The following is a 27,997-nucleotide window of genomic DNA, read 5'->3' as shown; positions in this document are numbered from 1 at the left end:
TCCCTTGAAGTCTGTGTTCTCTAATGTCAATATAACTCTGCCAGGTTGGTATATTCCCAGTGTCCCTTTTCCCATCTTGTTCAGTTTTCCCTTGCTGTACAGGTGTGTCTCTTGTAAACAGCATCTAGGTGTATGTTACGTTCTCTGACCCGAGAGTCTCTCTCTTTTACCTGGCGAGTGTAATACATTTACGTGTATTATAATTACTGCTAGTCTTATCTGGCTTTTTTTAGTCTGTCATATGTGTTCTTTGCTTCTACTTATTTTTCCTCCTTTCCTACCTTCTCTTGGACTAATGGAGTGTATTTATTCTCCTTTTTTCCTGCTAGTGACTTGACAGTTATATATTCTAGTCTCGTCTTTTAGCAATTAACGTAAAATGTGTAACATGCACATGACTAACAGGCCCTATTGTTAACTCCATCTTTTTGTTGAAGAATACAGAAGCCACGCTCTAAATCTCTAAATCTGATCATCCTTTTTCATTCTCCATACTAGTGTTATTTAGATATTCCTAAATTTAATCAATATATTGTTATTATTCATTATTATCACTCTTCTTGCTTAACAATCTGCCTGTTCACCATTCTTCTGAATATCATTTTTGCCTCCAGGACTCAGTGTTCATATTTCCATAAGATTATTCCTTTGTAATCCTTTCCATGAGAGCCTGTGCATAATCTACCCAATCCACTTTTGTATTAAAAATAACTTTTTTCCTCATTGACTAATAATTTATGATAACTTTTCTAACATTTTTAAAACCTGAGTCCATATTTTCCTGGATTTTAATATACTGAGGGGAGATCTACAGTCTCATTGTTGTTCCTTGATAGATAATGCCTTTCTTCTGATTGTTTTTGTAGGACTCGCTCTTTGTCTGTCCTGGGTAATAGATTCCTTGTCTTAAGGATAGGTTTACTTTCATTTTTCCTGTTTGCAACTCAATGCATCATCTCAACCACAGAGCTCATCTTCTGCTCCAGGTCCACCAAGTTGTTGCTCCATGTTTCCTTGTATTTTGCCTCTTTCCAAGTCTTTCTGTTCTTGATTCCTCAAACTTTCATTACAAGTATGTTGAATCTTTTTATTTTATCCTCTGTACCTCAACAACTCTTTTATACTTTTTATCTCTATGCTTCTGTTTTTTCCTCAGAGCTGAGTGTTTTAAGTTCAGTATCTACATGTTGATTGCTGGAGAGTCTATGGGGCTCATTTTTAAAATATACCTGTTACTTTCTCTTAACTAGTCATTCATTATGAACTCTAATCCATCTTTTATTAATTTAATCTTATTTTATAGACTACTTCAGATTGATGTAATATTTGCAGATATTGTAATACTGATTCTAATGTCTGTTATTTTTGTTGATTCCTCCTTGTATGGTCCATTGCCTTATGTAGTTCATAATTTTTGTTTATTGTGAGGTCATGTTCAGTGGGGACTACCCCCCCTCAACTGGGACACGCCCTGCACCCTGTGATATAAAGTATCATTTGCAAAGTGTTGTTCATGATTCTACCAGAGCCTCAAGGACTGTCTCTGGTTTTTGGTCTGACTGAAAACCATCTAACTTGAGATTCTCATTATGAAGCAGATAATATGGTTTCAAAACCAATGCCCATGTTTAAAGTTTCAATTATCATTGGAAGCTTATTGATACTTCCTTGACCTAGTGTACAGAGTTCTTCTGGACTTTCCCACATGAGGAGGACAACCTTCTGAAGCTTCTGGTCTTATTCATGGGTCTTGGTCGCAGCTGCCATTTTTTTCCAAGCCCAAGGCAACATCTTTCCCCTGTGGGTATTAAAATCCTAAGTCCTAGGTGATGTCCAGTTCCTGGACATTCCTGGACCAATCCCACAGCTTCGGCCCCTCTAGCAGTGGCCTCCTTCTTTGTTTCGGCCCCCTGGGAATTCCTCTTCGGGTCCTTCGTTAAGACAGTGAACTTATCAAGCAGGCATCTGTTGAGTTCTGACTACTTGTCGGACACTGTGCTGCCTCTGGGAACACAAAGATGGGTGTGAGGTGGTCATTGTCCTCAACCACCTCTCCACCTGGCCAGAGACAAGCATGTCAGCAAAAATAACACAATGTGGATAATGCTGTGAGTGCCATGCGGTGGGTGAATAACCAAGGAATATGGCTCACCCAAGGCAGGCAAAAGAAACAGGTTGATTTTGTAACACATGACTGATTGGAGTAAAAGTCTGCAGGAAATCCAAGTACAAATAAATAATTAAAGTACACACATCAGTGTCTGTGACATTGTGTCAAGCAATTATTGCTGCAGCTTGTTGCTGCCATTCAAAAAGACAGCCCTTGCCCAATTAAAATGCCAAAGTAGATGTTCCTTTAGACAAATACACAAAAGTGCATGTTTATATGATAAACTTCACCATATTTTTCAGGCAAGATTTTTAAGATGAGGTCTGTTTTTCTAATATTAAAAGTTTGTTCCTCAGCCACTATGACATGCTTACAACTCTCTGAGATGTTTTCCATTTTATTACACTTCACTTTATATAAGCATCTACTTCTTTTTCAGGTACCTCATTTTATTACCACTCAAAGGAACACTAATGAGATTGCAAACACAATCTGCTTTTATAATTGTTACATTAAATTATGAGGAATTTTAGAATGAGAGACCACCAGTTGTTTCCATTGCAAAAGGTGAAAAAAGAAAAGGAAGGAAGGGAAAATATTTTTGATGGAGATATTTTTTCTTTTTTTTTTTTTTAATCCAAAATGCAGTGTCTGAAAGACTTATTTTTGCTTGGAGAACTTTCTGCCTGTACTGAATGAAGGGCATTAGCATTCATCCCACACCCTTTCTAGCCACCCACACTGCTCATCGTCCCCAGTGCCAACCCCATGATAGGGTTTCACATAAATTTATATTCTTTCTCCTTTTACATCTCCCACCACAGTTAGTACCAATTCCGCATACAGCACTGGATGGATGTGGTATTAACAGCCAAAAGCATTTCCAGAAGGTGCACAGTGAGCTCTCAGTAAGTAATAAGAAGCAATCACAGGATACAGTGAGCCTCACTGATGATCAGGACAGGGAGAAATCGGATTTGGCTGGAATGATGCCAGTGATTACACCAAAGATCAAGCAGAATGACTACACTGAGCTCTGAGCAGGCATGCTCTCATTTTCATATGAATAGCATCTCCTGAATAAATGCCAAAATGGCCTTTGAGATGTTATTTAAAATGTTTCATTAGGATGGTGTAAATTCTGATAAACTTATTTTTCCATCAGGGAGTTTATTACAATACTGAACCCAAAAGAGAATAAACTGAAGAAAATGATCATGTCAAGACCCAAGTTGTAACTTTTATTCAGAGCTGCAAATGGAATCAATGTCCCCATTTTTCCCCCAGTTTCCTTCTGTTTTAAGGTCTTAGGCTTTTTTCTCCTTTTCTCCCACCATTGGTTTCTTCTCTTCCCTCTGACGTCTTTGTCTCCCTCCTCTTCCTCCCTCAAGGTCGTTATAGTTCAGGGTCACATCTCCATCATCTTCTTCTGTTTCCTTGTCACTGGCAGTGTTACCAATTTTCATATTTCAGAAGTTTTATTTCCTTTGCCTCTCCTCAGTGATAAGGTGGAAAGATGGGGGAGGCTGCCTGCCTCTGTGACCTGGCGAATGATGAGTATTTGGCATAATAGGTTTAAAAACGATTGCATGGTTGGGGGTGGGGGGTGGGGAGGGCTGGGAGGCACATATGAAGGCAAAGCAGGAGAAGGAATTGTACTTACTGCATCCTGAGTCTGTTGTCCTGAACCCAGCAGGTGCCAAACCGACGTCTTTAGTGAGTAGTTCCAGCTGTTGCCCTTTGCGGGGCTGAAGAGGATCATGACAGTTTTCCAGGACAGCCTCCACGTATACAGGAGGCAGGAAGAGGCAGTAGTTTTTAAGGCCACCAGTTTGTAATTTTACCTAGTGTATCATAGGAGCAGAAAAAAATCATGTGTGTCTGCCCACAAGAGCCTATGAGCAGAGTAGGCCATATTCCTATTAGATGGTATATTTGACAATATTATCACCATGCTGTATTCTAAAAACACAAACAGTAATTTTTTAGATTTCATAATCTCAATACTATGCCTATGTAATAACTAGATACTATTTTACCTAATTGACTGTGATATGGAATCTGAGCTGGATTTAAATATTCTCCTAAAGTAGTAGTATTGTGTTTTCTGCTCTTAAAATTGTTATTATCATCTCTACAGACAGTTTCTGTATACAGACACAAAAGCATCGATCTTAATAATTTTCTCTTAAATAAAAACACCAACCCCAGTCAATGAGGATGCAAATACATAAATACAGTCTGAATTTGCCAGAATCCAGGCAAACGCCATCATCTCCTAACGGAATATGAGCTAGATGACTATGATCTTCTGTTTGAATCTCTGCTCTTTTCACTTATTATGGCTTCTCCTCCGGACTGCAGATCTGCCTGTCGTCTGTGGTATTAATATTATTCAAAGCATTCCATTCTAGGTAGAGACCACATATTGTTTATCCACTCATCTGTTGATGGACACTTGTGTTGCTTCCAACTGTTGGCTATGGTGAATAACCATGCAGTGCGCTAAACAATAATGCTAAACACTTTCCTCCAGCTGGAGGACCCTGCAAGATATTGCATATTCAGAGCATTAAACGGCATTTTGTTGGATGATACATTTAAGGCCACCACCAACCCCCATCTGAGCCCTGCTCTGGGGAAGAAACTTGAGGCATAAATCTGGCTCCTTCAGAGCTGTTGGTGGGAAGATTCTCTGCAGAGCCCGGCTGAGGGCGCCCCCTGCTGCCAGCCATCCCTTCAGCTCCTGGCCGCCTCTGGAACCCAGGGCGGCACTGGTCCATTCTCCCGGACAAGAACGGAGGAGAAACCAGAGAAGGACCTGGGAGAATCCACCCAAGCCGTGAGCCCTAAACACCGTCCCGGGATCCTGCGCTTGTGGGGGCTGTGTGCTGTAGACAGCTACTCTGTATTTCTTTATATCAGGAACTGGAGCAAGAACAACTGCAGCAGAAGGAAGGGGGGAAATGGTCCTTTGTTCATCCAGATATAAAGCAAATAGATGTTTAGTCCTTAGGCTTCTGAGAAGTATTATGTTTTCCTCACAAATAGAAGAAGCACCGCTAACTCCTGTGTCCTGTTCCGGCACCTTGTGTAGCTCACTGAAGTCTCCTAAAAGACCAAAAACATATTATGAGTAGCATAATGCTACTCATTTCAGAGATGAAGAAACTGAGGCCAGAGAGGGTAATTAACTTGCAGAAAGTTTCACAGCCGTCGGGGTGTGACCCTCGGCCACAGGGATCCTTACCTTTCTGAGCCCCTCTCATCCAGAGTTACACAATCTCAGTTCATTGTTACATCAGCGGTTAACTTACTGCCATGCTTGTGTCAGTGATATTTTTTTAATTTTATTTTTTATTGAAATGTAGTTGATTGACAGTGTTAGCACCAGGTGTGTAACAAAGCGTTTCAGTTACACATATGCATACATATATACATAATTTTTTTCAGATTCTTTTCCATTCCAGCTTATTAAAGAAATTGAATATAGTTCCCTGTGCTACCCAGTAGGTCCTCGAGAATATTTTTAAGAATAAAGCAGAAAGCAAATGTGAAATAAGTAGAGAAATAAAGGGCTGTCTATGAGTGCTCTTAAGGAGTGTTCTCTATTTGAATTTTATTGATGTCACAGCAGTTTTATCTTTCTGTTAATAGTGCAAGTCAAAAGTGTACAATTTATACACTTTTCTTCCTTCTGATTCTTTTTTTGGAATTACACCTCTATTCTAATGGTTCCAGGACACAGCCTCCGGTGCCCAGTTTCTTTGGGATGAAAGTTAAAATTTAGATCCCTGCAGAACCCTTAGGGGCTGCCTGTCGTATCAGATAACGTATGTAACACGCGTAAACACCCGCAGGCGTGCCTGACGCAGGCCGCGTTTGCGTCCCCCACCCCTCAGGCCTCTCCCGGCTTCTGCTCTCCCACCCCCTGGGTGAAGGGGAGCGTCACAGTGGCTCCTGCCCGAAAGGTGGCCTTGAGGAGGAGGTTAGCCCCTAATGAGTTCCCACCGAGCGGAGTCTGGCCCACAGAAAATGGTGAGGGGATGCTGGCTGCCTTTCTGTGAAGACCTCAGTTCCTCCTGTATCGAAAGGAAGAAGCTCTCCAGCACCGTGTTGCTGTTCCTTGCAGCCTTATTCACAGCAGCCAATGGTTGGCAGCAACACAAGCGTCCGTCAGCAGATGGACGGATAAACAAAATGCGGTCTCTGCACAGGATGAAATGTTCTCCAGCCTCAGAAAAAGAAAGGAGTCCTGCCGCAGGCTGCCCCCGTGGACGGCCCTGGAGGCCGTCGCTACACTAAGTGAAACAAGCCCATCACAAAGCAGGCGCCGCGCGATTCCGCTCGCACGCGGGCCTGGAGCGGTCAGACTCCTAGAGACAGAAAGCGAATGGTGGTGGCCGCGGACGAGGAGACGTGCTGAGTGGGCGTGGCGTTTCAGTTGTGCGAGGTGGAAAGTTCTAGAGATCTGCTACCCAGCACTGTGCGTATGGTTAACACTGCTGAGCTGTTCACTTAAAAAATGGGTAAGAGGGTACATTTGATATTATGTGTTTTTTTTAACACAGTTAAAAATCAAAAAATTTATAGTGAAAAGTAGAGCTTCTCCACATGGGGGGGAGCCCTCAGGCCAGGGTGCGGTAAAGCTGTCACGCCGGGCACAGCAGGGACCTCCGGGCACCGTCTGCACAGGTGCAGGCCCCAGACGGTTTTGTCGTCCGGTTGTGTTCTTAGGATTAGCTGCACGTTGATCTGTTTTCTACATAAATCATCTAGATGTATGAAAACGGCTTCGTCACAGCTGTGACCTGAGAGCCAGCACGCTCCCCAGAGTGGTTTAGTTAACAGACATATTTTCCCTTTACCAGAAGATTTTTTTAGACATCATTCCAGGTCTGTCTTAAAGGACACACAAGCGTATCCTAATTTGTCATAGAAATTGAATTAATTTGTTCCTAATTGTCCCAGTGTCGTCCTCGTGTTGAGTCTGTAGAGGATATGGACGCATCTGGTGGCTTTAAGCATCACTGAGAAACCTGGGAGAATGCACAAAACACCAGCTCCTTTTCTTTCTCTTTCCCCCGCCTCCTAGCAATGCAGCAAGAAAGCCTCTGCCTCCCTCCTGTGGCTGCTGAAGTCGTCCAGCATCATCGCCAGCCGCCCCTGGCCACGGATCTCCCTGACGGTCATCACCACAGCCATCATCCTGACCATGGCCGTGTTCAACATGGTGAGTCGGGCCCTGCCGGACGGTGCTGTCCAGCGGGATTTCGAAGCCTTGCCTGCAGCTCCTTTGGCAACACCAGTTGCTGCCTTTTACACTCAGCCTCCACCCACCGCAGCAAGGGCTTCCCTGGGAGGGGGGAGGGGGGCTCCTTCCACCACCGGCTTCCCACCTCCTGGCTCCTGTGGGTCCCAGCTAAAGAGATGCCACCGAGTGTCAGCAGGGTGGTCACCTGGGGACGACAGAACCAGCAGATGAAGGAGAGCGCAGTGGGAAAGGTGTCCCACTCTGGGGTCTCAAATGCCTGATTTCAGACATCAGCTCCCATCTGACCAGCTGTGCGATTCTGAAGATTTTTCATTAAATTTACATGGACTCCACTTCACTTCTTGAAAGTGAGAGCTGACACCTCTCTGCCAAGGTGGATTTCAGGGCAAACGAACTGGTGCTCTTAACACACTCAGCATAGCATCAGGCATTTGGTAACCAGTGGTCGCTCTTAACGATATCAGCATTATTACTGGTGTCTCCTTAAAAGTAAGACACTTAGGTGATCAGTACACACTGAGACACAACCTTATTGTTATTCTGACATCGTCACCGTCAACCATAAGGCTATGAAACTTTAGACGTTGATGCTTTACTCGAGTTGGGACTCAGGAGTGTCGTGAGTACACCCCTTGCCTTCTGGAAGCACCAAATGAGGTTGAGGAGAGGAGGCACACATGTTAAATAATAAAGTCATGGTTCTCCTAGATGAAACTGTGAACATTCATTCAGGAAAAAATTACCGAGCACAAGTACGTGCCTGGTGTGCTGCTAGAGACGCAGAACCCAAAGCCAGTCTTCCTCCAGGGGTCCATGGTGGGGCTCGGGGTGCAGACAGCTGGGGGAACTGTTAGGAGGGCGTCCGAGGGCCCACACGGAGGCGTAGAGAGGCGGCGAGGACGAGGGGCGAGGGGGCCTGCCGGGCAGAACTCTGAAGGCCAAGCAGGAGGAGTTTCATCATATGGTGGAAGGAAGATGAGAAGGGGGAAGACATTTGGTGTCGAGGATGAGAAGAGAGAGAAATCTGTATTGAGAAGCAGTAGAAAATTAGGCAGAAGTCGAGAAGGATGTTGAATGTTCACTTGGGACCAGTCCTTCACATTAGACTCTAGATGGAGCAGTTTCTCCGGACACACCTGGGGGTTCAGGTGAGGGCGATGCCAGAGGAAGCAGGTGGGCGTGGCCCCGGCTGTGAGGGTGGGCTGGCCCCTTCATCCACATCACTCTGCCCAGAGTAGAGAAAGGAAAAAATTTCCCCTATTTTTGAGCTTTCTTGTAATTTCTTATGAATCACTGGAGGGGAAGGACGTGCCCATCAGGGTGTCATTTTTCGTTCACATTTGATGGTTTACAGAACAGTGCCCTCCAGCTCATCAGGTCCCCAACCTCTTGAGTTTTGACTGCATGAGGCAGACACCAGGTCCTGTGTCCCCAGCCAGACTGCATGATGCTGTGAGCTCCCTTGGGTCACACACGCACCACCAAGGGTACTGATACAGCACTCAGACCCAGACAGGTAGGAGTGAGTATCCGTGAGGAGCCAGGTGCGGGTGGTGGGCTCCGGGTCACTCACTCACATCCGGGGCAGGCCGCACCTCCCCCGCTGGGAATGCAGGTGTGGTCCAGGAGTGACCTGCCTGCAGCTAAGTGCCTCCCGCCGTATTTCTGGGCCTGTTTTTCCAGCTGCACTTGAACCTCTCCATCGTGGAGAGGTTTCTATTTAATGCAGCATAGCTTTTAGAACTTGCCTCGGTACTTCTTTTGAGAACACAGTTCCTAGACTAACTGAGCCCTGCTCTCAAGTTGTAGTTTGCTATTTCTAAGCAGTTATTGACCCAGTGAGGCTAATCCAGGCACTGGACTCACTCTCCAAAGGGCCTAAAAGCTCTTTTGTGGGTGGGTTTGGGGAGGGGCTGCCTTCATGAGCAAGCTTTGCTTAAGTCCCTGGGAAGAGAATTTAATTTTTTGGTCAGGAAACTTCATATTTATAAAGTCACAGCCTCATTCAGATCCTCTAGTTCAGCTCCTGTGATTTATAAGAGTTCTTTTAGGGACAAAGCAAAAATGCTTTCATTTTCTTCCTTTTTTTTTCTGTTTTCAATATGATTTTTCCTATGGGTAAAATCTGTACAACATACAATTTATGGGTTTCACTCTTTTTAAGCGTACGGCTTAGGGGCATTCAGTACGTGTGCAGTGTCGTGCAATCATCACTATCTGTGTCCAGAACTGTTGCATCACCCCAGACACAGACTCTGTACCTGCGAGCAGTAACTCCCCACTGCCCTGGCCCCGGTAACCTCTACTCTGCTTTCTGTTTCCATGAACTTGCCTGTTGCAGATAACCTCGTGCACGTGGGATTACACGGTGTTTGTCTTTTTGTGTCTGGCTGGTTTTGCTTGGAATAGTGTTCCCAAGGTTCTCATTTTCTCTTTGATGCGCAGCCCCCCACAGCAGCAGACCCTCTCAGTCTGCGCGGGGCTTTCTAGCCAGTGGCAAACAGCCCTTACTGGCTGTTTCTGTCATCACCTGCCATCACCCAGGAGCGTGAGGCATGCTGTGGGGGCCAAGGCCACCCACGGTCTCCCCTGCCGCTGACTGTGTGGTGGACTATTCCACACCGAGCCTCCACGTGGCGTGTGTCACTGATGTGCAGCCCGAGGCTGAATGGTCACAGCCCTGACAAGAGCAGGGGCCAGCAGGGATGCGGCGCTCAGAAAACTGGCTTCTTTAACTCTCATGACACACTGATGTAAATGTCAGAATGGCCAAGCGAGTTTTATTTAAAGTGAACCATGGGGTTTTACCAGGACATCTTAAACACCTGACACTCACCCCTGTGACACCAAACACCCCAATAAAAAATAGAGAAAAACAAATCAGTTATCCAAAAAGATTTTTTTCAAATATGGGGTTTGGGCACCAAACTGAGAACAGCCTGCGGGTCTTGTTCCGTTTTACTTTTCAGCTGACTGTTTTGAACCATGTATGAGACGCTCAAATCCTCTGCCATTTTTTTCTGACACTTTGACCATGTCATCGTGTGATTCTTCCCATCATTTCGCAATCTCTTCTGAGACCCCTCTCAGAGAACGTTATGAATAGCCTGGCTTTGTGAGCCACGCAGACAAGGAGTTGGCCGTAGTGAACTAGTAGTTAACGAGGACGCTCTCCGGACTTCTCACTCCAGCCAAATGGCAAGCAACGGTGTTACCAGGCACAGAACACAGCATTAAATCCCGTGTTCACAGCTGAATAGTATCTGAAGAACATAATTCTGAGGTGTTTGACGTTGCCTGGGAAATGTAAAATTGGGAAGTCGGGCTAAAAATTATAGTTAATTAGGACCTCTTGTCCAGAAAGAGGATATCACTTCCCCGTGATGACAGAGGCTGTGGAATATTAAAGCAGGTCCAGAGAGACGTTCTTCTAATAATGATGATACGAGAAATTCATTCTGTGCAGAAAATGATGGCACTTTAACCCGGAGGAGAGAGGGACCTGGGACAGATAAAGCTCTGGTTTTGACAGCTGTAATTAGGAGTTTGTTATTTTAAAGTAATGAAGAAGACAGAAGAGGAAAATTGATTGCAGGCTGCAATGTGGTGCCACGTAGACAGGATGAAGGGGTTCTTGATTTTAGGGGTAGTTAATGTAAAAAGTAGAAAAAAGTAGCAGGAGGGAGTTAACGAAGCATTACTGGATGTGGTGGCTGAAGTTCTCCACTGCAGTTCAAGTTCAGGGCATCATATTACCGCATAGCCTAGGTGGTCCTCACGGGACATACTTCTGCTGGTTGTACAGCAAGAATTTAGTTTCTTCTTTATATGCTGATAGAATCAAGAGGGTATTTTTAAACTGTTTTAAGATCTCAGTTGCCTGAGACTAGTAACCTGTTAAATTGAATGGTGTCCTTCTATTTGTTTCTTGATTATTTATTTAAATCAGTTTCATTTTCGATCTGTCAGATCTAAATTTGTAACATGTTGAAGCCTGATGTTTGCCAAGCAGTTACTACATTTTTCTCCTGATGCTATTTTTCTCAAATAACTAGCACATTTATGTTTCAGCCGGGGGTTGTGACATTTCTGATAAATTCTTTACTAGTAAATAAAGAAATCTATCCAGTTATTTGATTTTTAAATCAGCATTTTGCAGTGTCTTATGAACGGTAAAATGGGTATCTGGTATCATTCCTGGCATCTGAGAGGAAACGTTCTCAAGAACATACAAAATAAACGGCTTTTTCTTTACCTAAGTAAAGTACTGTAGGTATTTGACAAGAACTCTTGTCAAAGGAAACAAACGGAAGGGAGGAGGCTCAAAAAGCAACCACGGAAATGATACGGGGACGATTCCCTTTTTAGACCTTGAGTTTGGATGGTTAGCCCCGTGCAGAAAAGCCAGCCTAGTTTCACAGATGAGATGAACTTCTTTTGTAAAGGGAACCTGGCCCCAGTGGTTTCTCCGGTTTACCTGCACTGAACACTTTTCTGACCCTCAGCCACGATACAGAAAGTGAGTGGTCCTCAGTCACCTGAACAGTTTGTGCTGAGGCTTCTCCAGGAAAGAGAGAGACAGGGAGAAACGGAAACAGACAGACAGACAGAGGAGGAGAGCGAGGGAGAGAGAGAAACAGAAAAAGAGAGGCTGAGTTTTTCCCACCTTGCGGACTGGCCGCACTTTCCTTATGGCTGCTGATATTGGAGACCATTATATGAGACCTAATCACCTTTATTTTCTCAGGATTACTCCTTTTTAAAGAAAAACATCAGGACCCCCTTTCTAACAGTCCTGAGAGCATCCATCCTCTCCAAACGTGATCCCTCGTGGTCCTGGGCTGCCAAGCACTCATGTGCAACAGACACAGATGTTGGTGTCAGTTAATGCACTTTGCCCACAGAATGAGCTTATTTTCTTAAAATGAAAACCTCATACAACTGCACTGACTCATTCCACGTCTGAGCCAAGTGGGTGAAGATGCTGCAGAGACGCCACGTGAAGATGCCAATGTCGTGATGGAGGGTCGAGGGTCTGCGTGCGGTGATGTCAGCCTCACACGTAATTCTAACCGTAGCTCCCTGCCCTGTGCTGTGTAGATTTTAAAACTGATGTTTGACAGAGGTGCTTCTGTCTCCTTCCGCATCCATCCTGTAGGTCTGGAATTCACTATGACGTGCAGAGCACAGCAGTATGATTTACTTACTCAACAGAGACTCTCGAAGCCTCCTAGAGGAGCTGGGAGGGGACGGCTTAGCTCAGGGGTAGCGTGCGTGCTTAGCTTCCTGGTTTCAAGCCACAGCCCCTCCATTAAATAAGTAAATAAATAGATACCTCCCCTCCAAAGGAAAAAAGAAAAGAAAAAAAAAGAGATGAAGGGGTCAGCACTGCAAACCGAGACGCTGGGTTGCCCACACAACCCTGTTTACTGCGCTGAAGGAACGCCTGGTCGTTAGTGAACGTAACACCACCTCCTGTCTCTTTAATCTCTTTTGCACTAATTCATTGAAAAAAACACTTTCTTTGCAGTTTTTTCTGAGTGATTCGGAGTCAGAGGAAACGACTCTTCCAATGGCCAACACGTCAAACACAAGTCTTTCTGCCTTAAATAATCAGGCAGCAACTCTGCGTGCACAAAATTTGTTCTTCCTGCCGGTAAGAACGCTTCGCTCATTGCTGCTCTTGTTGTCTCCTGTGTGCTGTTCCCTGTGGGGTGGCGTGGCTCCACCTCCTCTTCTGGGACAGACTTTACTTTTCATCTTTGGTTTCAATACCTGAGTTTGTCCTGACCAGGGGAAAACTGCCAGTGTTCAGCGGAGAAGTCCCAGCCAGGGGCACCCATCAGGTCTCATGTGCAAACCAGAAATGGCACTTCGAGGCCCTCGTGGGTGATTCGTGTTTCTCCTCTGAAAGCTGCATTTTACAGCCTGTGTCCCAGCACGTAGCATTCGACAGTACGTCAATGACTTTCGGGGTTTGTCGCTTACAGGTTGTGCTAATTATCCCAGTGAATTAGAGTCAGCTTCCTGGCTCTGTGGTGACGAGGCCCACGGCTCACATTTCTCTCTTTCCTTTGGTTGCAGATGTGTCAAGTGATTATATCCTCAAATAATCCTTGCTAACTGGCCCATTTTAACTGATGTCCAAGAAAAGGGCCCCAGCTGAAATTTCAAAACTTACTAACACGTTAGTCATTTGAGTGAAAAGAGTTAAATCAGTTATTTGCTGCTTAATAACTTCTTTCTTCCCATGAATTTTCACATGCAAAAAAATGACTTTGTGGGGGAGGGTGTAGCTCAGTGGTAGAGCGTGTGCTTAGCGTGCACGAGGTCCTGGGTTCAATCCCCAGCACTTCCATTAGAAAAATAAAAACAAAAAGATTTCGATACCTTCCTTTTCATTTTCTGAATAATCATCTAAAGTAGCATAAATTCTTCCCACTTGGTTTGTCTCACATAATCAGTTTCAAGAGTGCTAAATGAGCTCTTCTGGGCACTGAAATTGATCATTCAATATGTGTATTTTTTCATCTTTCTCCCAATTTTTTAAACTCCATGAGCTATGATGATTAAAGGGATCTCCTTTCTTCATTCTTCTTTCGTTGGTTTGTCCCTTTGATATTAGGCTTTGATCCTAAGCCCGGCTTGTTTCTGAGGCCAGTGAGCAGCGTCCACACGGTGTCCCCAGAGGCTCAGGATGAGAGAATGGCATCAGTTTCGTCCCTTGTCCACGGGGTCCTGGCCTTCGTTTGGGGCAGGACTGTGAACCCCAGTGAGCACTGGGGATTGTCTTCTCTGTGTCAGTTATGTGAACAGTGAGAGATGGGATTCCTGGGGAGGGTTTACTGGCTGTGATCTCAGTGTGGGCAGTCGGAGCCCCTTTCTTTAGGGGATGATGTAAACTGCTTGGCTTTTCCTCCTTGGATGGAGGCCCCAGCACACAGTCCATCGGCAGTGGAGGGGCCATGCCTGCGAGCCATCTCCATGCTGCATCCCTCCAGCTCTTGAACGGTTTACAGTGAAGATGCTTTTTCACAGGAAAGAAAAGCATAGCTGGCAAATCATTTTTCTGTAATCTCTCCATCCAGCGTGTTTGAGTTGAACGGCTCACCATCCTTGGCACCCCGAAAGGCAGGAAAGTCATCATCGTGAATTTCATTTAAGAAAGTCTGTGTGATATCTTATTTTCAAAGAAACAAATCATTAGAAAGCCAAGATAGTGAAAGGGCACCTTTCCTCAACCAGAACAGATTCCGAAAAAACACACAGTAGACTGTAAAATCTAGGTCAGACTTAGTCAGCACGGCTACTGTTGTTCCAATAATAAATCCTCAGAAAGAGGATTATGGTGAGCTTTGCCAAGGAGGCCCTGTGTGCTCACATACTGTCTGTGCAGAAATGGCATTATTAACTTGCAAAGTTAGGGATCCCCGAGGAGCTTCGGAACAGCCTGGCTTCCGTCTAAATGGATGGAAAGGGACGCCGGGAAAGCCGTTTTGTGGATACGCATGATGCCTCCGTTACTCCTCCCAAAGCCCGCCTTCCGTGATGTCCGAGGTTGATTGACAGCAGGTGGAAGGCGTGACCACATTCACTGCGGCAGGAGATGAGAAGTGGTGTGGCTCTTCCTGGTGGTCATTTGTAATAGTCAAAAAGCGTAGAAACAGGCATACTTTTTACCCTGCAACACAACTCTTAGAAATTAATTTTAAAGGTGCGAAGCTTTAGCTACAGGAGTGTTCATCAGAGTGTTTATATAACAACAAAAACAATGGAAGGAAGCAAACAACCTAAAAGTTAGAATAAATTTAATTGTTTAAATTTTGTTGTGAACTTACAATTTAATTATATCCCGTCACTATAGAAGATGCTGTAGAAAAGTATTTAAGGACATAGAAATTTATACCTGTAAGTTATTAATTGAAAAGTGTCATTGAAAATTATTCCAAACAACACATTCCTAATTTCCTAAAATAATACCAATAATAAGTAGCAATGACACCCGAAAAGCTGGAAGGACAGACAAAAAATTAATCATAGCTCAAGTTGGATGTTCGCGATTGCAGGAGACCCTTACTTTTTATATCTGTCCTTTGTACATTAATATTTAACATCAGATACTTCTGTAGCAGAAGAAAAAGTCACTTAAAAATGTCAGAAAACAGAATCAACCAGAAAGAATCTTTGCCATGCCGTCGGTTCACACTATATCGGGCATTTATATCGTTTCATCCACAGATCTACACTGTAAGTTAGATATTGGAGTTCCGATTTTTCCAGGCAAGGAAACGGAGGCCAAAAGATGCTTTAGTAAATTACAAAGATGACAGTGGCTGTTTCCTTGGTATCAAAATGCAGGCTGATTTCACTGAATGTATGAAAAGTGTTCATGACGATAGGAACCAATTTTAACTTAATAGTAACTAATGTAAATAAATGATAGTGATTCAAATAATAGGAACAAATAGTAACTAAGACAAAATTAACTCATAATTATATTAACTGTACCAAAACTATATATAAAAATAAGGATACAAATGATTATGTCCTAGCAGAAGTCAGTTCAGGCGCCTACAGCCAGAATCTTGACAACCACTGATCTCCCCGCTGGGCCGCCTTGAGTGGTAGAGAGGTGTTCTTTGGGGCTCCCTCTGAAGATACCAGCAGGGTCCTGACCTACCTTTAATGAATTCCCACGATACCTTGTGCGTGGCCCCCAAGTGTCCTAGAAAGGGTATTTAATAGGAAAGGGCCAGGAGGGGCTTCAGGATGTCGGTACAGAGGGCGCAGAGCTCACCCCCTCCCACAGATACATCAATACAAGATGCTCTGAAAGGCTGCTTCCTGTCGACGCGTGCATCTGGGTAGATGTCCCTGAAATGTGAGAGCGTTTTAAAAGCCTAAGAATGAAGCTGAACTCCTAGGCATGTATTATAGGTGTTGGCGCATATTTAAACCTAGAGCTGTTGCTGAAAACCTTTACAACCCTACCGCCCTCAGTGCCCCCAAATGCACACGCGCACACTGCTACACACACTTGTGTAAGGGGCTCCTCAGTCTGCTCAGTTAGGCTGAACTGTTGGAAACTTTCATCCTCAGAAAGGTTTTCAGCATAATTTTAGCAGCAGAATCCTTTTCAAAACCAACTCTTACAAAGAGCCCCAGTTTCAGAATGTATACAGCTTCCCAGGGGCCAGATGCTGGTCTGTGCTCTGTATTATCTCATTTAATCCTCACAAGAATTCTTCAAAGTGGGTATTCGCCTCATCCCACAGACGTGCCTTTCATTATTTGTGCAAACAAGCTGCTTTGTCGTGGAAGGGGAGACGCTGCGTCGGAGCTTCGTTGGCTGCCTGTTCGCAAGGCGATTTCACGGCTTTTCAAGAGCGGTTTGTAATCCGCCGCCTGCTGCCTCATAGAGCAGGTTACAGACCCGGGCTTGGCAAACTCTCGGTGGGGATTCATACTCTGAAAAATATGATGGTGGATTAGCCCAAAAATGAGCTAAAGAAAGAAGACATACGAAGCTGCAGCCCGTGTGTTATTAGATTCACCAGAAGGGAGCCCACCCCCTCAGGCTGTAAGGCTCCGCAGGCCCTGGGCGGAGGGCCCCTGGGGGGTGGCGCGGGGCTCCCTGGGCTGCTCTCAGAGGCTGTCCCAGCCCCGGTGCCCCCTGGGTCACTGAGCCTCACACCTGCCCTCAGAAGGTGATCCTCGGTCATTAAGTATTCCCGTGATTGAGGAATTAACACAGTAGTGGCAGACGTCCCCGTAAATGAGGGCTGGTCTCCAAGCACAGGCTGCCTCTCTCCCACCTTCTGCGTTAGTGAGACTGAGTTAGTGGTGCCCCTCCAGTGTCTCCCAGGCCCCCCGTTCTGTCATTCCTCTCTGTCAGCCTAACAGCCCCAGCAGGACACACTTCCTCTCTTTCCCTCTCCCTGTTCTCTGTTGTGGGGGGATTGGTGGTCTGAATAGCGGAGAACTGACGTCAGGTAATTGTGGCCGAAGAGGTTGTGCTTACAAACCCTTGGCATCCCCTAAAATGCCACCACCTGTCAGGCTCCCCGGCCGAGGCACACCTCACTTCCCAAAGGCTGCCCCAGCTGCTGTGGGACCCAAGGGAACTGCCCGTCCTCCTTCTGAAGCTGAAGTGCCAGCTCGGAGTCCTCACTGACAAGCTCTGGTTAATTCTTGCCTGGGTGCCTCCCGCAGGGAAGGAAGGGCACTGTGGGACCACTGCAGCTCGTTTTCTGACTTTTTCTTCCCCAAGAACAGGACTGATGAACTGATACCAGTAGCCTTTCCCAGGGCTGACTGGATGACCCTAGCTGGGGAAATAAAATTAAGAGGTAGAATGACAAAAATAAGCAGTTTTTACAAAGCTTATTGCATATAATGAAACTAAAATGGAGTAGTTTACACACTGGGCTATTTTTAAAAGGCAGGATACTAACTATTATATATAAAATAGATAAACAACAAGGTCCTACTGCAGAGCACAGGGAGCTGTAGTCAGTATCTTGTAATAGCCTATAATGAAGAAAAATATGAAAAGGAATATATGTATGTATATGTGTATAACTGAATCACTATGCTGTATACCAGAAATTAATACACTGTAAACTGACTATACTTCAATTTTAAAAAAAGAAAAAAATCAATCAGATCTATGTTTTATTAAAGTGATGAAACTTTACTGAGTGCTAATCCTGCTGCGGGAATGCTAAGATAGTAGCCAACCCTTGTTATTAAAAACACCAGGATAAAAAAAATAAAATATTTTTTTAATTTAAAAAAATTAAATTAAAAAGAAACCAGGACAGAGCAAACGAAGGCTTTGTGAGAATGATACCTCTTTCCACTCAGCAAGCCCCTCCGGGCCCGCAGGGCGGTGGGCTCCCAGCCTCACTTGCTCAGTGAGCAATAGGAGGACGTTACTATGATTTTACAGATGACGACATTGTGGCTCCCCTGGTAAGCGATTGGAGCAGGACTGAATCCAGGGCTGTCCTGTCTTGACTATGTTCTTCGTAGTAAATAGACAAAAAAGCGCTGACACGGGGCGGGCCTGCGGGCTGCTCCCAATGGCCCATAAAAGGCGGCCCATGCCGACTTCTTCCTCACACTTGGTCCTGCGATTTCATTGAGTGCCTGTTCACTTCCAGGGCGGTCAAGACTGACCCTGGCCAAAGCTTTTAGCTTTTAAAATCCTTTCCGTTCTGGATAGTCCCTCTGACACACAGTTTCCCTTTTAACCAAATGCCTATGATTTCTTACACTTTTAACAGAACTGCCTGTAATAATTTGTATCCTCTTAATGAATTAGATAATTGAAAGGTCACAGAATATTCTGTCTTGTAATTTTGTTTTAATCTGTAAACGTGCATGGTTTTCATCTTCACAAAGCAAGTTGTTTTCATCTTTGTTGACATTTGCCTTTAATATGTCTTCAGTACAGATTTCTAAAAACTATTTCTGAAAAGTATTTGGCAATACGCATGATAATTTGTATTAAACGTGCTGTGGTGGGTGAGACACCATGTAATGAGTAATTCTTGTCTCAATCAAATGGGTTTAGTCATTTATCACTGGATCCAAGAGCAGAAAAAGGCATCTGCTTTCACAGTCAGTTTACGAGTTGAGCAGGCGAGCTTGGAGGTGGTCCCTACATTTACTTCGCATGCATTCCCAGGAGCAATCCTAAGTTCTCACGCGACCTTGTCCCTGTCCCAGTACTTTATATACAGCTGCATCCTGGGGTTGATCTCCTGTTCGGTTTTCCTGCGCGTGAACTACGAGCTAAAGATGCTGATCATGATGGTGGCGCTGGTGGCCTACAACACCATCTTCCTGCACACTCACGCCCACCTCCTGGACGACTACAGCCAGGTCTTGTTTGAGAGGTAACCTGCTTCCTCTTCCCTTCTCTTTCCTTTGTTCTTTCATGGGATGTTGATAACGTGAGTGTGTGTGGAGTAAATGCAAATTAGCACAGCCCTCGGGAATCGTTGTGTGAGAGTTCTGAAGTGATGATTCAGGAAGATGATGTGTGTTTTTATGATAGATTACATAGATAGGTATTATAGTCTATAACTAGAAGATATGAAATAGTTTAGAGAGACGATGTTAATAATCTGTACTATGTTGATAAGAAGAATCTTTTTGCTCACCTTCAGCATTATTCATATTTTGGACTGAATAATTTCCAGGGGATTGGGGGTGCGGGTTTGTCCTGTGCATTGAAGGTTATTTAGCAGCCTCCCTGGCCTCTGAGCACGAGATGCCAGACACAGTCCCCCCACCCCTAGTCATGACAACCAAAAATGCCTCCAGACTTTGAAGAATATGCCCTGTCAGGCAGTGCGGCCCCCTCGTTCAAAACAGCTGAATCCATAGACACAAAAATGAGTGGTTCCATTCACAAGTTACAGTGCGAATTTCTCACTGAAGATTTCCTAGAACATCCTTGTGTGGAGGGAGTTCTGTCAACTGTGGCAATTCTCTGTTCTATGAAGAAACTGACTTTCAGGAAAGGATGTGACTGTGTTTACTCTGCTAGCCTTAGGACTGGGTGTTTCAAGAGTGAGGGTCCAGTCACTCGGGTTTATGGAAAGTTTCCTGTGATCAAATTGCATCTCTAAGCTTATTGTGAATATTTGTTCCCTGCCTGAAAAAAAAATGTTTTAATCAGAATATTCTCCATTTCACGTCTTAACAGCAAAACCACGTTTTGTATCAAATGTTAGGTTTATTTCTGGACCCACCAGGCTTCAGACTTTTTTATACTTTGTTATACTTTGCATAATCCTCCATAATACTTCTATATTTCTTTTAACATAAAGTAAATGCCTTAAATATTTGCATAGATCTGTTGCTCCGAAAAGATGGTTTGTGCTGACAACGCGTGGCCACTTCTCTACTGGAGGGGGCCGGTATCAGGAAGGTGGGCGCCTCACCATGTAAACATTTCTTACCAGTAAAAATACTTTTAGAAACACAATTGCAATGCATTCTCTTCACCTAATTTAATTTTCATCGTTCTCCATACCATGAAACCCTACTAACCTGTAGTCAAGCTTGGGGTAGTGGAGTTGCAAAAATACATAATTGCATTAAGGAAACTTTATGATTCCTTAGCCAAGATGAGAATGCAATCAGAAGTTAATTTTCCAATAAATTCTCAAAATTGCCAGCCAAACATGCTTTAATGTTTCTCGACTGTATCCAGAAAGCCTGGATCGAATCCCTAAGTAAATGCAGCATTATCAATCGTTACGCACAGCTGAGGACGCTACTAAATTTCCCTTTATTAAATTTAAAGCTCCTGAGTATGGTACTCATCCGAAGCTGAATAAGAAATTAGATTAGCAAGTTCCTGATGGGGAGGGAATTACTTTGGGGATCCGAGAGAGACGCACCACCTCTGATTAGAACCGCGGCAGCGGTAGAGTAAGGGTTTGGTTGAAGAAGAGGAGTCTGACTGTCGAGCTCTTTCGTTTCGTTCAAGATCTTTTGTGTTTCTCTCTTGGTTTTATCTTTATAATAACCTGAAAGCTAGGGAGGACTGACATGAAAAGCCTTGGGGACCTGCCGTCACTTAGTAAGCCAGCATCCCCTCTAGGATGGGTGTTCCTGTCTGTCTAATCTTGGCCGTAAGGTTCTGGCACTTTCTGATTCCTGTATGAGCTGCCACAATATTCTCAGAAGCACTCCTCTGCCAAAAGATGAAATTACTGACATAATGCCTCAAAATAAACGGTCTTTCTGTAATATGCGTGTAAAACCCACCCCAAAAAGAGAGACCTCAAGAGCCAGAGCTTGGAATTCCAATTCCTCCAACCTCAGTGTGTGTTTGGCGCAGCCCTGTGACTCATGCCGGAGCTGAAGCCCATCAATGTCATGCTTTCTTTCTCTTTTCTGAGATTCAGAAGACCCTACCCCTCATCAAACAACTGATGGAGGATTTTTCATCCTTTATCTGCTTTGTTGATGCAGTTCTTTCAGATATGAACCTAGGATCCTGAATCAATCAATCAGCCAATCAAGCTGGTCTGAGATGGTGCTTTGAGAGTGGACATCCTTCAGTCCCAAGGCCAGGGGTGCCCCTCAAGGAGGGAAGGAGCCGGCTTAACACAGTGCGGGCAGCACCTCCTTCTCTGATCGAGCTGGTCCTGTGTCACTGAAGTCACGTTCTTGGTCCTATCCCTTTTCTGACCTATTTCTGCTCACTGTGTCCTTGCTTCCTTTTCACTCCTGGTTTCCTATCCTTGCTCTGGTCCTTCTGGGATCATGCATGGCTGTGGCAGTCAGTGTCCTTGCTGCCCACCTCAGCCTCTGGACTGACCCTGCATGGCCACTGAGCTATCATCTCTGGGTGTGTATGAGGACTGAGCAGCCCTCCCCGCCGGAAAAGTGGAGAGCACCCCTCTGGATGAATTGTCGCCAGTGTCTGTGGTCTGCTCGCCTCTTTCCTGTGGTCCACACACTGAGGAGTTTATTAGACACTCTCAAATCAAGGCAAGAGCAGGTCTGAACCAAGTACCACCCGGTACCTGCAGTGCCCACAGCTGTGCCTGGCATCCGGTGAGCAGGCTGAATAAGCATCTGTTGAATGAATGAATAAAAGGCAGGTGTGTGGTCCTGAATTATCATTAGAGCCTAAATGCTGGACAGAAAAATGTCTCACCTCACCTGCTTCCCCGAAGCCAGAGGCTCCTTGAAGATGTGACTTTTCAGAATCAACATCAGTTTTGCTTAAACCTTTAAATTTCAAGAGGAAGCTTGGAGAGGGCATGTCTGTTTATAGGGTGGTGCTGGGCCATCTTCTGAACACACAGTTTGGACAGTGGTGTTGTCCTGTGAGTTCACCATGTTTCAGGGGCCTTTTCTGAGCCAGATTTGACATTGAAAATGGACAACCCAACAGGGAATTTGTTGCTGACTCTGTACAGAAAACAGGAGGAGAAGGCACTAGAGAAACTCCAAACCAATGAGTAATTCAGAACATAATATCAAAGATATTCTTAGAGATTCATGGATGCAGAAAGTCAATTTTTCAGGAGAACGAAAGACTACTTTGAGGGAGTGCATCATTAAAATATCCATTAGAATGGAGGCCAGTGATGTCCTCGTCCTTCACTTCACCTGCCATCAGGTGATTCTGATCAGTACCTCATGGTGAAGGAAGCTCAGAAGTGTCTGGTATTTAGAAAGTCTGGAAAAATATGTTTCTTAATTCTTTGGCATTTACAAGAGTCCTCCATATTGTCTGTGGTACAAGATGTTTTGCTGAATCAGTCAACAGCGATTCTGGCTCTTTTCCATGATGTGGTCTCCCAAAGCCCTCAGCCAGCACTGCTGAGGATGCCAGATGTCCTACTCGGTGATGGTGATGGTGATGACCATTGATATTGCTGGAAACTGTTTTCGTTTTGAAGACACTTTTCCCTTCCCATGACAAAAGCTTGCTCTGGAGTCTGTAAGGCATTATCAGATTGTTCCTGTGAGGTTTTTTGTTTTTTTTTTTTTTCTTGCAGAACTGAAAAGTCTCAAGGGATGAGAATTATCATTCCCCATTATGTTAATCCCTGAGTGCTAGAAATATGTCTTCTGTTCTGAAGACGTGTGGGGGATGGAGATTGGGGGCAGAGGGGTCAACAAGGAATCCAGCCTATTAACCAGCTCTGTGTGGACACTTAGCCTAATGAAATGAATACTTTGTGGACAGAATATAAATAAGATGCATAAGTAAGCAGCAGTGATATCCAGGACCCACCGTCATTCAGAAGCTCTGGATTGTCGCTGGTAGAAATGTCTGCGTACATTTAACTTCCTGAGCTTAGCAACAGCTCCAAATCAAGGATAACGATGGAAATGCTCAAAAGAACAAGTGTCACTGGGAGCCACGAGTTAGGCTGCTTCAGTGTGGAATTGTTCTGCCTTGTCTGTTTTTCCGGTGTCTCATGGAAAACCCCCAGGCTAGACTTCGACATGTTGTAATATTTTGACAGTGTCCCAGTTAGAGATCAGCTGGCGCCGAGCTCACCAGAAAGCCTGGAGGAAGATCTGCAGCAGAGATTATGCTCCACGGAGAGGCAGGAGCAGTGCACATCCACCCTGGGGCAGGTGGTCCCAAGGTGTTCCAAAACACCTGACATTTCTTTAAAGTCTCCTCTTTTAAATGAAAAAGAAATTTATTCTGGATTTGAATTCAAGCCCATCATCTATCCAAAATAATACTGAAAAGATTGGAAATTACTTTCAAATGTAATATCCCAGTTTCTCTTCGTCTTCCTCATGCCCCCACCCAGTGCCAGCCCCAGCAAGGAACACACCTGTCTGCTTCTCTGTGGCTGACACCAGTCTCAGGGAGCTGGGAGGCAGAGGAAGGAGGCGGGTGGTCTGAGCCACCTAATTTAACAAAAACTCAAGTTGCCTTAGGGCCACTGAAATTCTACCAAGCTTTCTTTTCTTCCTTTAAAAGCAACTGGGATGGGGTATAGCTCAATACTATTTATTAGATAGCTAGCTAGCTAGATAGCTAGATACATACATACATACATACATGGCAACTATTAGTGAGCTACTTTTTAATCTAACCTAAAAAAGAAAAAGCCCTGTGGTTTGAACTCACTTGCAGGAAGATACTCAATTTTTAGGCTGTTTTGTTTGTCTTGAGCATGAGGGAAGGAAAGAGATTTCACAGAGCCTGGGCCCATAGGCTGGAAAGGATACTTACTTTTTATCATCTACTCTTCAATCTATGAGGCCAAAGCCCAGAGCACAGCCCCACAGTATCTGATCGCCCGGAAGGACCAGTTCTTCCCACTTAAAACCTCTCTTCTCTACAGAGTGAAACCCTGACTGCGTTAATCAGGGCACATCTTTATCTCCATAGCAAAGGGCCAGCACTACCTCTCCGGCCCCATTTTTATTATCTCTCCTGACCTGAAGCTGCCTCCAGGGCTCTTTTCTAGGCAAGAGCCTATCCTTTATTACATTAGTCGTTTGCAGCCCCAGAATGTTTTGCTTGGCATTTGTGAATAACACTCTGAAAAGGCATGAGGTTTACAGCCGTCTGTCCTTGGATGACATTGGTCCTCCTTCTCTGGAAGATTGCATAGGGTTCCGGCGCATCTGTGTCCAGCCAAGGGAGGAAAAAGTCCCTAGAAATGAAATCCCTTAGGTCTTAAACCAACACAGTGATTGGCGCATTCATTCATTTGTTTTTACAATGCACTTTCATTGAACACTTTGTGTGTCTCAGGCCTGATTGCTGGAGTCAAAGCACGTGGAGATGAATAAAATAGTTTCTGCTCTCAAGAACTTACAGAATCTCTCTGTTAGACAGTTGTGTCTCACCAGAGGCCAAAAGGAGACTTGGAGGTTGACTTCCTACAGTGCACCTAGGAACCTGTTGACCGGGAGCTAGTGGCCCAGGGTTGACTCCTGTGTTAGAAACACCTTGAGGAACTGTGGAGACCCCGAAGGGTGGGGGAGCAGTGATGTCAACACCGTGGCACAATAAGACATCCCTCATTTTCACCCCCTACAATAATTTGTAATCTCTCCATGGACAAAAGTGCCTTTGTAGGAGCTGTGGGACCCAGCCCATGCTGGATCCAGAAGGAGTCCTGCCTACCCTTGTGTTGGGTAGCAGCGTACAGACCTTGACCCTGGCTACGGACCCTGAAGGAGCATGTGATTCACTCCAGCCTCTCTCAGCCATGGAGCCCCTGGAAAAGTGGCCCATGGACGAAAGAGCCTTTGTAGAAGCCCGGGTTTCCAGAGGAGGGGGCCCAGCACACCGCTGGGGCAGAAGAGACTGGACTCGCTGAAGCGGGTAAGGGAAACGGTGTGACTCTCTCCACATCACCCCTCTCCTAAGATGGCACAGCTTAAGACCAAGAGAGACATTCTGGGTCCTTGGCTTCTCCTGCGAGGGAAAACGGGAGCATGTGTGTGAGCCCCTGGCTTCGCTGGCTCTTTCCCGGCAAGAGGCCATGTCTCTCTTGCCCCATCCAGAGTGAGTCCTGAGCTGCATGACTGGGGTTAGGAAGAAGCTGGGGGAGTGGCTGATACGACTCTCAGGGCATTAAAGGGACACCCTGCTAACTGCATCGGAGCCTTTATCAAGAAGCCCACCCACAAGCCTCTGGGAACACCTCACCCACAGATTCCCCCAGCCGGCCCAGAGGCACCTACATCGCTCCACATGCCTGACACGCACCCCTGCCCCACGGTCAGCTCCCTGCGCGTATCCCCTCCCGATGGCAGCATCGAGAGCAAGCTTTGGCAGACAGCAACTGCACGCACAGGAGGCTGGCCCAAATCTGAGGGCCATGGAGAGACCACAGACTTGGACTTTAGTAAATTCTGTTTGGAAAAGAAATGGGAGACTGCCTTCAGTCGGCCTGGTGCGTTGTAGGATGGAGAGAAGGCATACAAGCTTAGAACTCCGCCACAAGAGGGAGCAAGAAAGGTGGAGCGATGTACCCAGAGAAGGTACAGAAAGCCTTAAAGCACTAGAAGGGTGGAAGGAAGGTATTTAAGCCCTGAAGACAGTTAGTAAAGGCTGCAGGAAGTGACTGCTGCTTCAAGTGTGAAGATAACAGTACAAAACTTGAAGGAACATAAAATCAAGGAAGAAAGGAACAAAGGAACTAAAACACAGCCAGAAAACAATTCATAAGATGGCATTAGTAAGTCCTTACCTATCAGTTTTACTCTAAGTGTAAATGGATTGAATTCTTCCTTTAAAAGGTACAAAGTGGCTAGATGGATTTAAGAAACAAAAAACTAAAAAACAAACAAAAACAAGAGCCAACTATGTGCTGTCTATAAGGACTCACTTCAGCTTTAAGAACATACATAGACTCAAAGTAAAGGAATGGAAAAAGATAATCCATCCAAGTAGAAACCAAAAGAGAGCAGAGCTAGCTATACTTACATAGATAAAATAGACTTTAATCCAAAAATAGTAATAAGGGACAAAAAAGGCCATTATGTAATGACAAAGGGGTCAATTCATCTAGAAGATATAAAAATCATAAATGTATACATATCCAACATCAAAGCACTGAAATACATTAAGCAAATACTAACAGATTTGAAAAGAGAAGTGGATAGCAATGCAATAATGGTAGGGGGCATCAACACACCACTCTCAGCAATGGATAGACTATCCAAACAAAGTTAAACAGGAAACACTGGGCTTGAACTATATACTTTAGACCAAATGGTCCTAACAGACATGTATGGAACATTCCATCTAACAGCAACAGAATACACATTCTTCACAAGCACACATGGAACATTCTCCAGGATACATCATGTGTTAGGTCACAAAACATGCCTTAGTAACACTGATTGAAATTATACCCTGTATCTTTTCCAATCACAATGGTATGAAATGAGAAATCAATAACAAGAGGAAAACTAGAAATTTCACAAATATGTTGAAGTTAAAATACACACTCCTGAACAGTCAATAGGTCAAGAAGAAATCAAAAGGGAAAATAATGTAACTTGAAACAAATGAAAATGGAAAGCAATGCACCAGAACTTACAGTGTGCTGCAAAAGCAGCTTCAAAAGGGAAGTTTTAATTACAAATGCTTACATTAAGAAAAAAGAAAGATCTCAAATTGAAAACCTAACATTACACCTCAAGGAAATAGAAAATGAAGAAACAGCTAAGCCCGAAGTTCTGAAGGAAGGAAATAACAAAGATCAGACCAGAAATAAATAAAATAGAGACTAAAAAAACCAGTAGAAAAGATCAGTGAAGCTAAGAACTGGTTTTGGGAAAGATAAACAAAATGAACAAACCTTTAGCTAGACTAAGGGGGAAAAAAGAGAGTACCCATGAATAAAATTAGAAATGAAAGAAGAGACATTATAATTGATGCTACTCAAATACAAAGGGTCATAAGAGACTACTATGAATAATTATGCACCAACAAATTGGACAACCTAAGAGAAATGGATAAATTCTTAGGAACATACAACCTACCCAGGCTGAATCATGAAGAAATAGAAAATCTAAACAGACCAGTAATGAGAAATGAGATTGAATCAGTAACCAAAACTTCCAACAAAGAAAAGCTCAGGACCAGATGATTTCACTAGTGAATTCTACCAAACATTTAAAGAAGAATTAACACGAATCTTTCTTAAATTTTTCCCAAAAAAATGAAGAGGAGGAAACAAACCCAAACTCATTTTATGAGGCCAGCATTACCATGATATCAAAACCATATAAGGACACTACAAGAAAAAAAAAAGACTAATTTCCCCAATGAATATAGATATTTAGATGCAAAAATTTTTAACAAAATGTTAGCAAACAAAATTGAACAGCACATTAGAAGGATCATGCACCATGATCAAGTGGGATTTATCCCTGGGATACAAGGATGGTTCAACACATGCAAATTAGTAAATGTGATACACCACGTTAATAGAATGAAAGATAAAAATTATATGATCATCTATCTCAGTAGATACAGGAGAAGCATTTGATGAAATACAACATCTTATGATAAAAACTCTCAACAAATTGGGTATAGAAGGAACATACCTCAATATGATAAAAGTGGCATGTAACAAACA

The 27,997-nt window shown here is 44.3% G+C and overlaps 1 protein-coding gene across 2 annotated transcripts in view; it reads left to right on the top strand.

Moving 5' to 3' along the window:
* The window catches only part of ADCY2 (adenylate cyclase 2), a 378,139-nt gene that overhangs the window by 307,890 nt on the left and 42,252 nt on the right, over positions 1–27,997 (top strand). For both annotated transcript variants that reach the window (XM_072958875.1, XM_072958874.1), the window contains exons 16-18: positions 7,206–7,343; positions 12,916–13,041; positions 19,119–19,288. In XM_072958875.1, coding sequence (XP_072814976.1) covers positions 7,206–7,343; positions 12,916–13,041; positions 19,119–19,288 — 434 coding nt within the window. The remainder of the gene's footprint in view (positions 1–7,205; positions 7,344–12,915; positions 13,042–19,118; positions 19,289–27,997) is intronic.

Source organism: Vicugna pacos, chromosome 3 (assembly GCF_048564905.1).
Source record: "Vicugna pacos chromosome 3, VicPac4, whole genome shotgun sequence".
NCBI lineage: Eukaryota > Metazoa > Chordata > Mammalia > Artiodactyla > Camelidae > Vicugna > Vicugna pacos.
The sequence above is the reverse complement of the archived record's forward strand: the minus strand, read 5'-3'. Positions and strand labels throughout refer to the sequence as shown.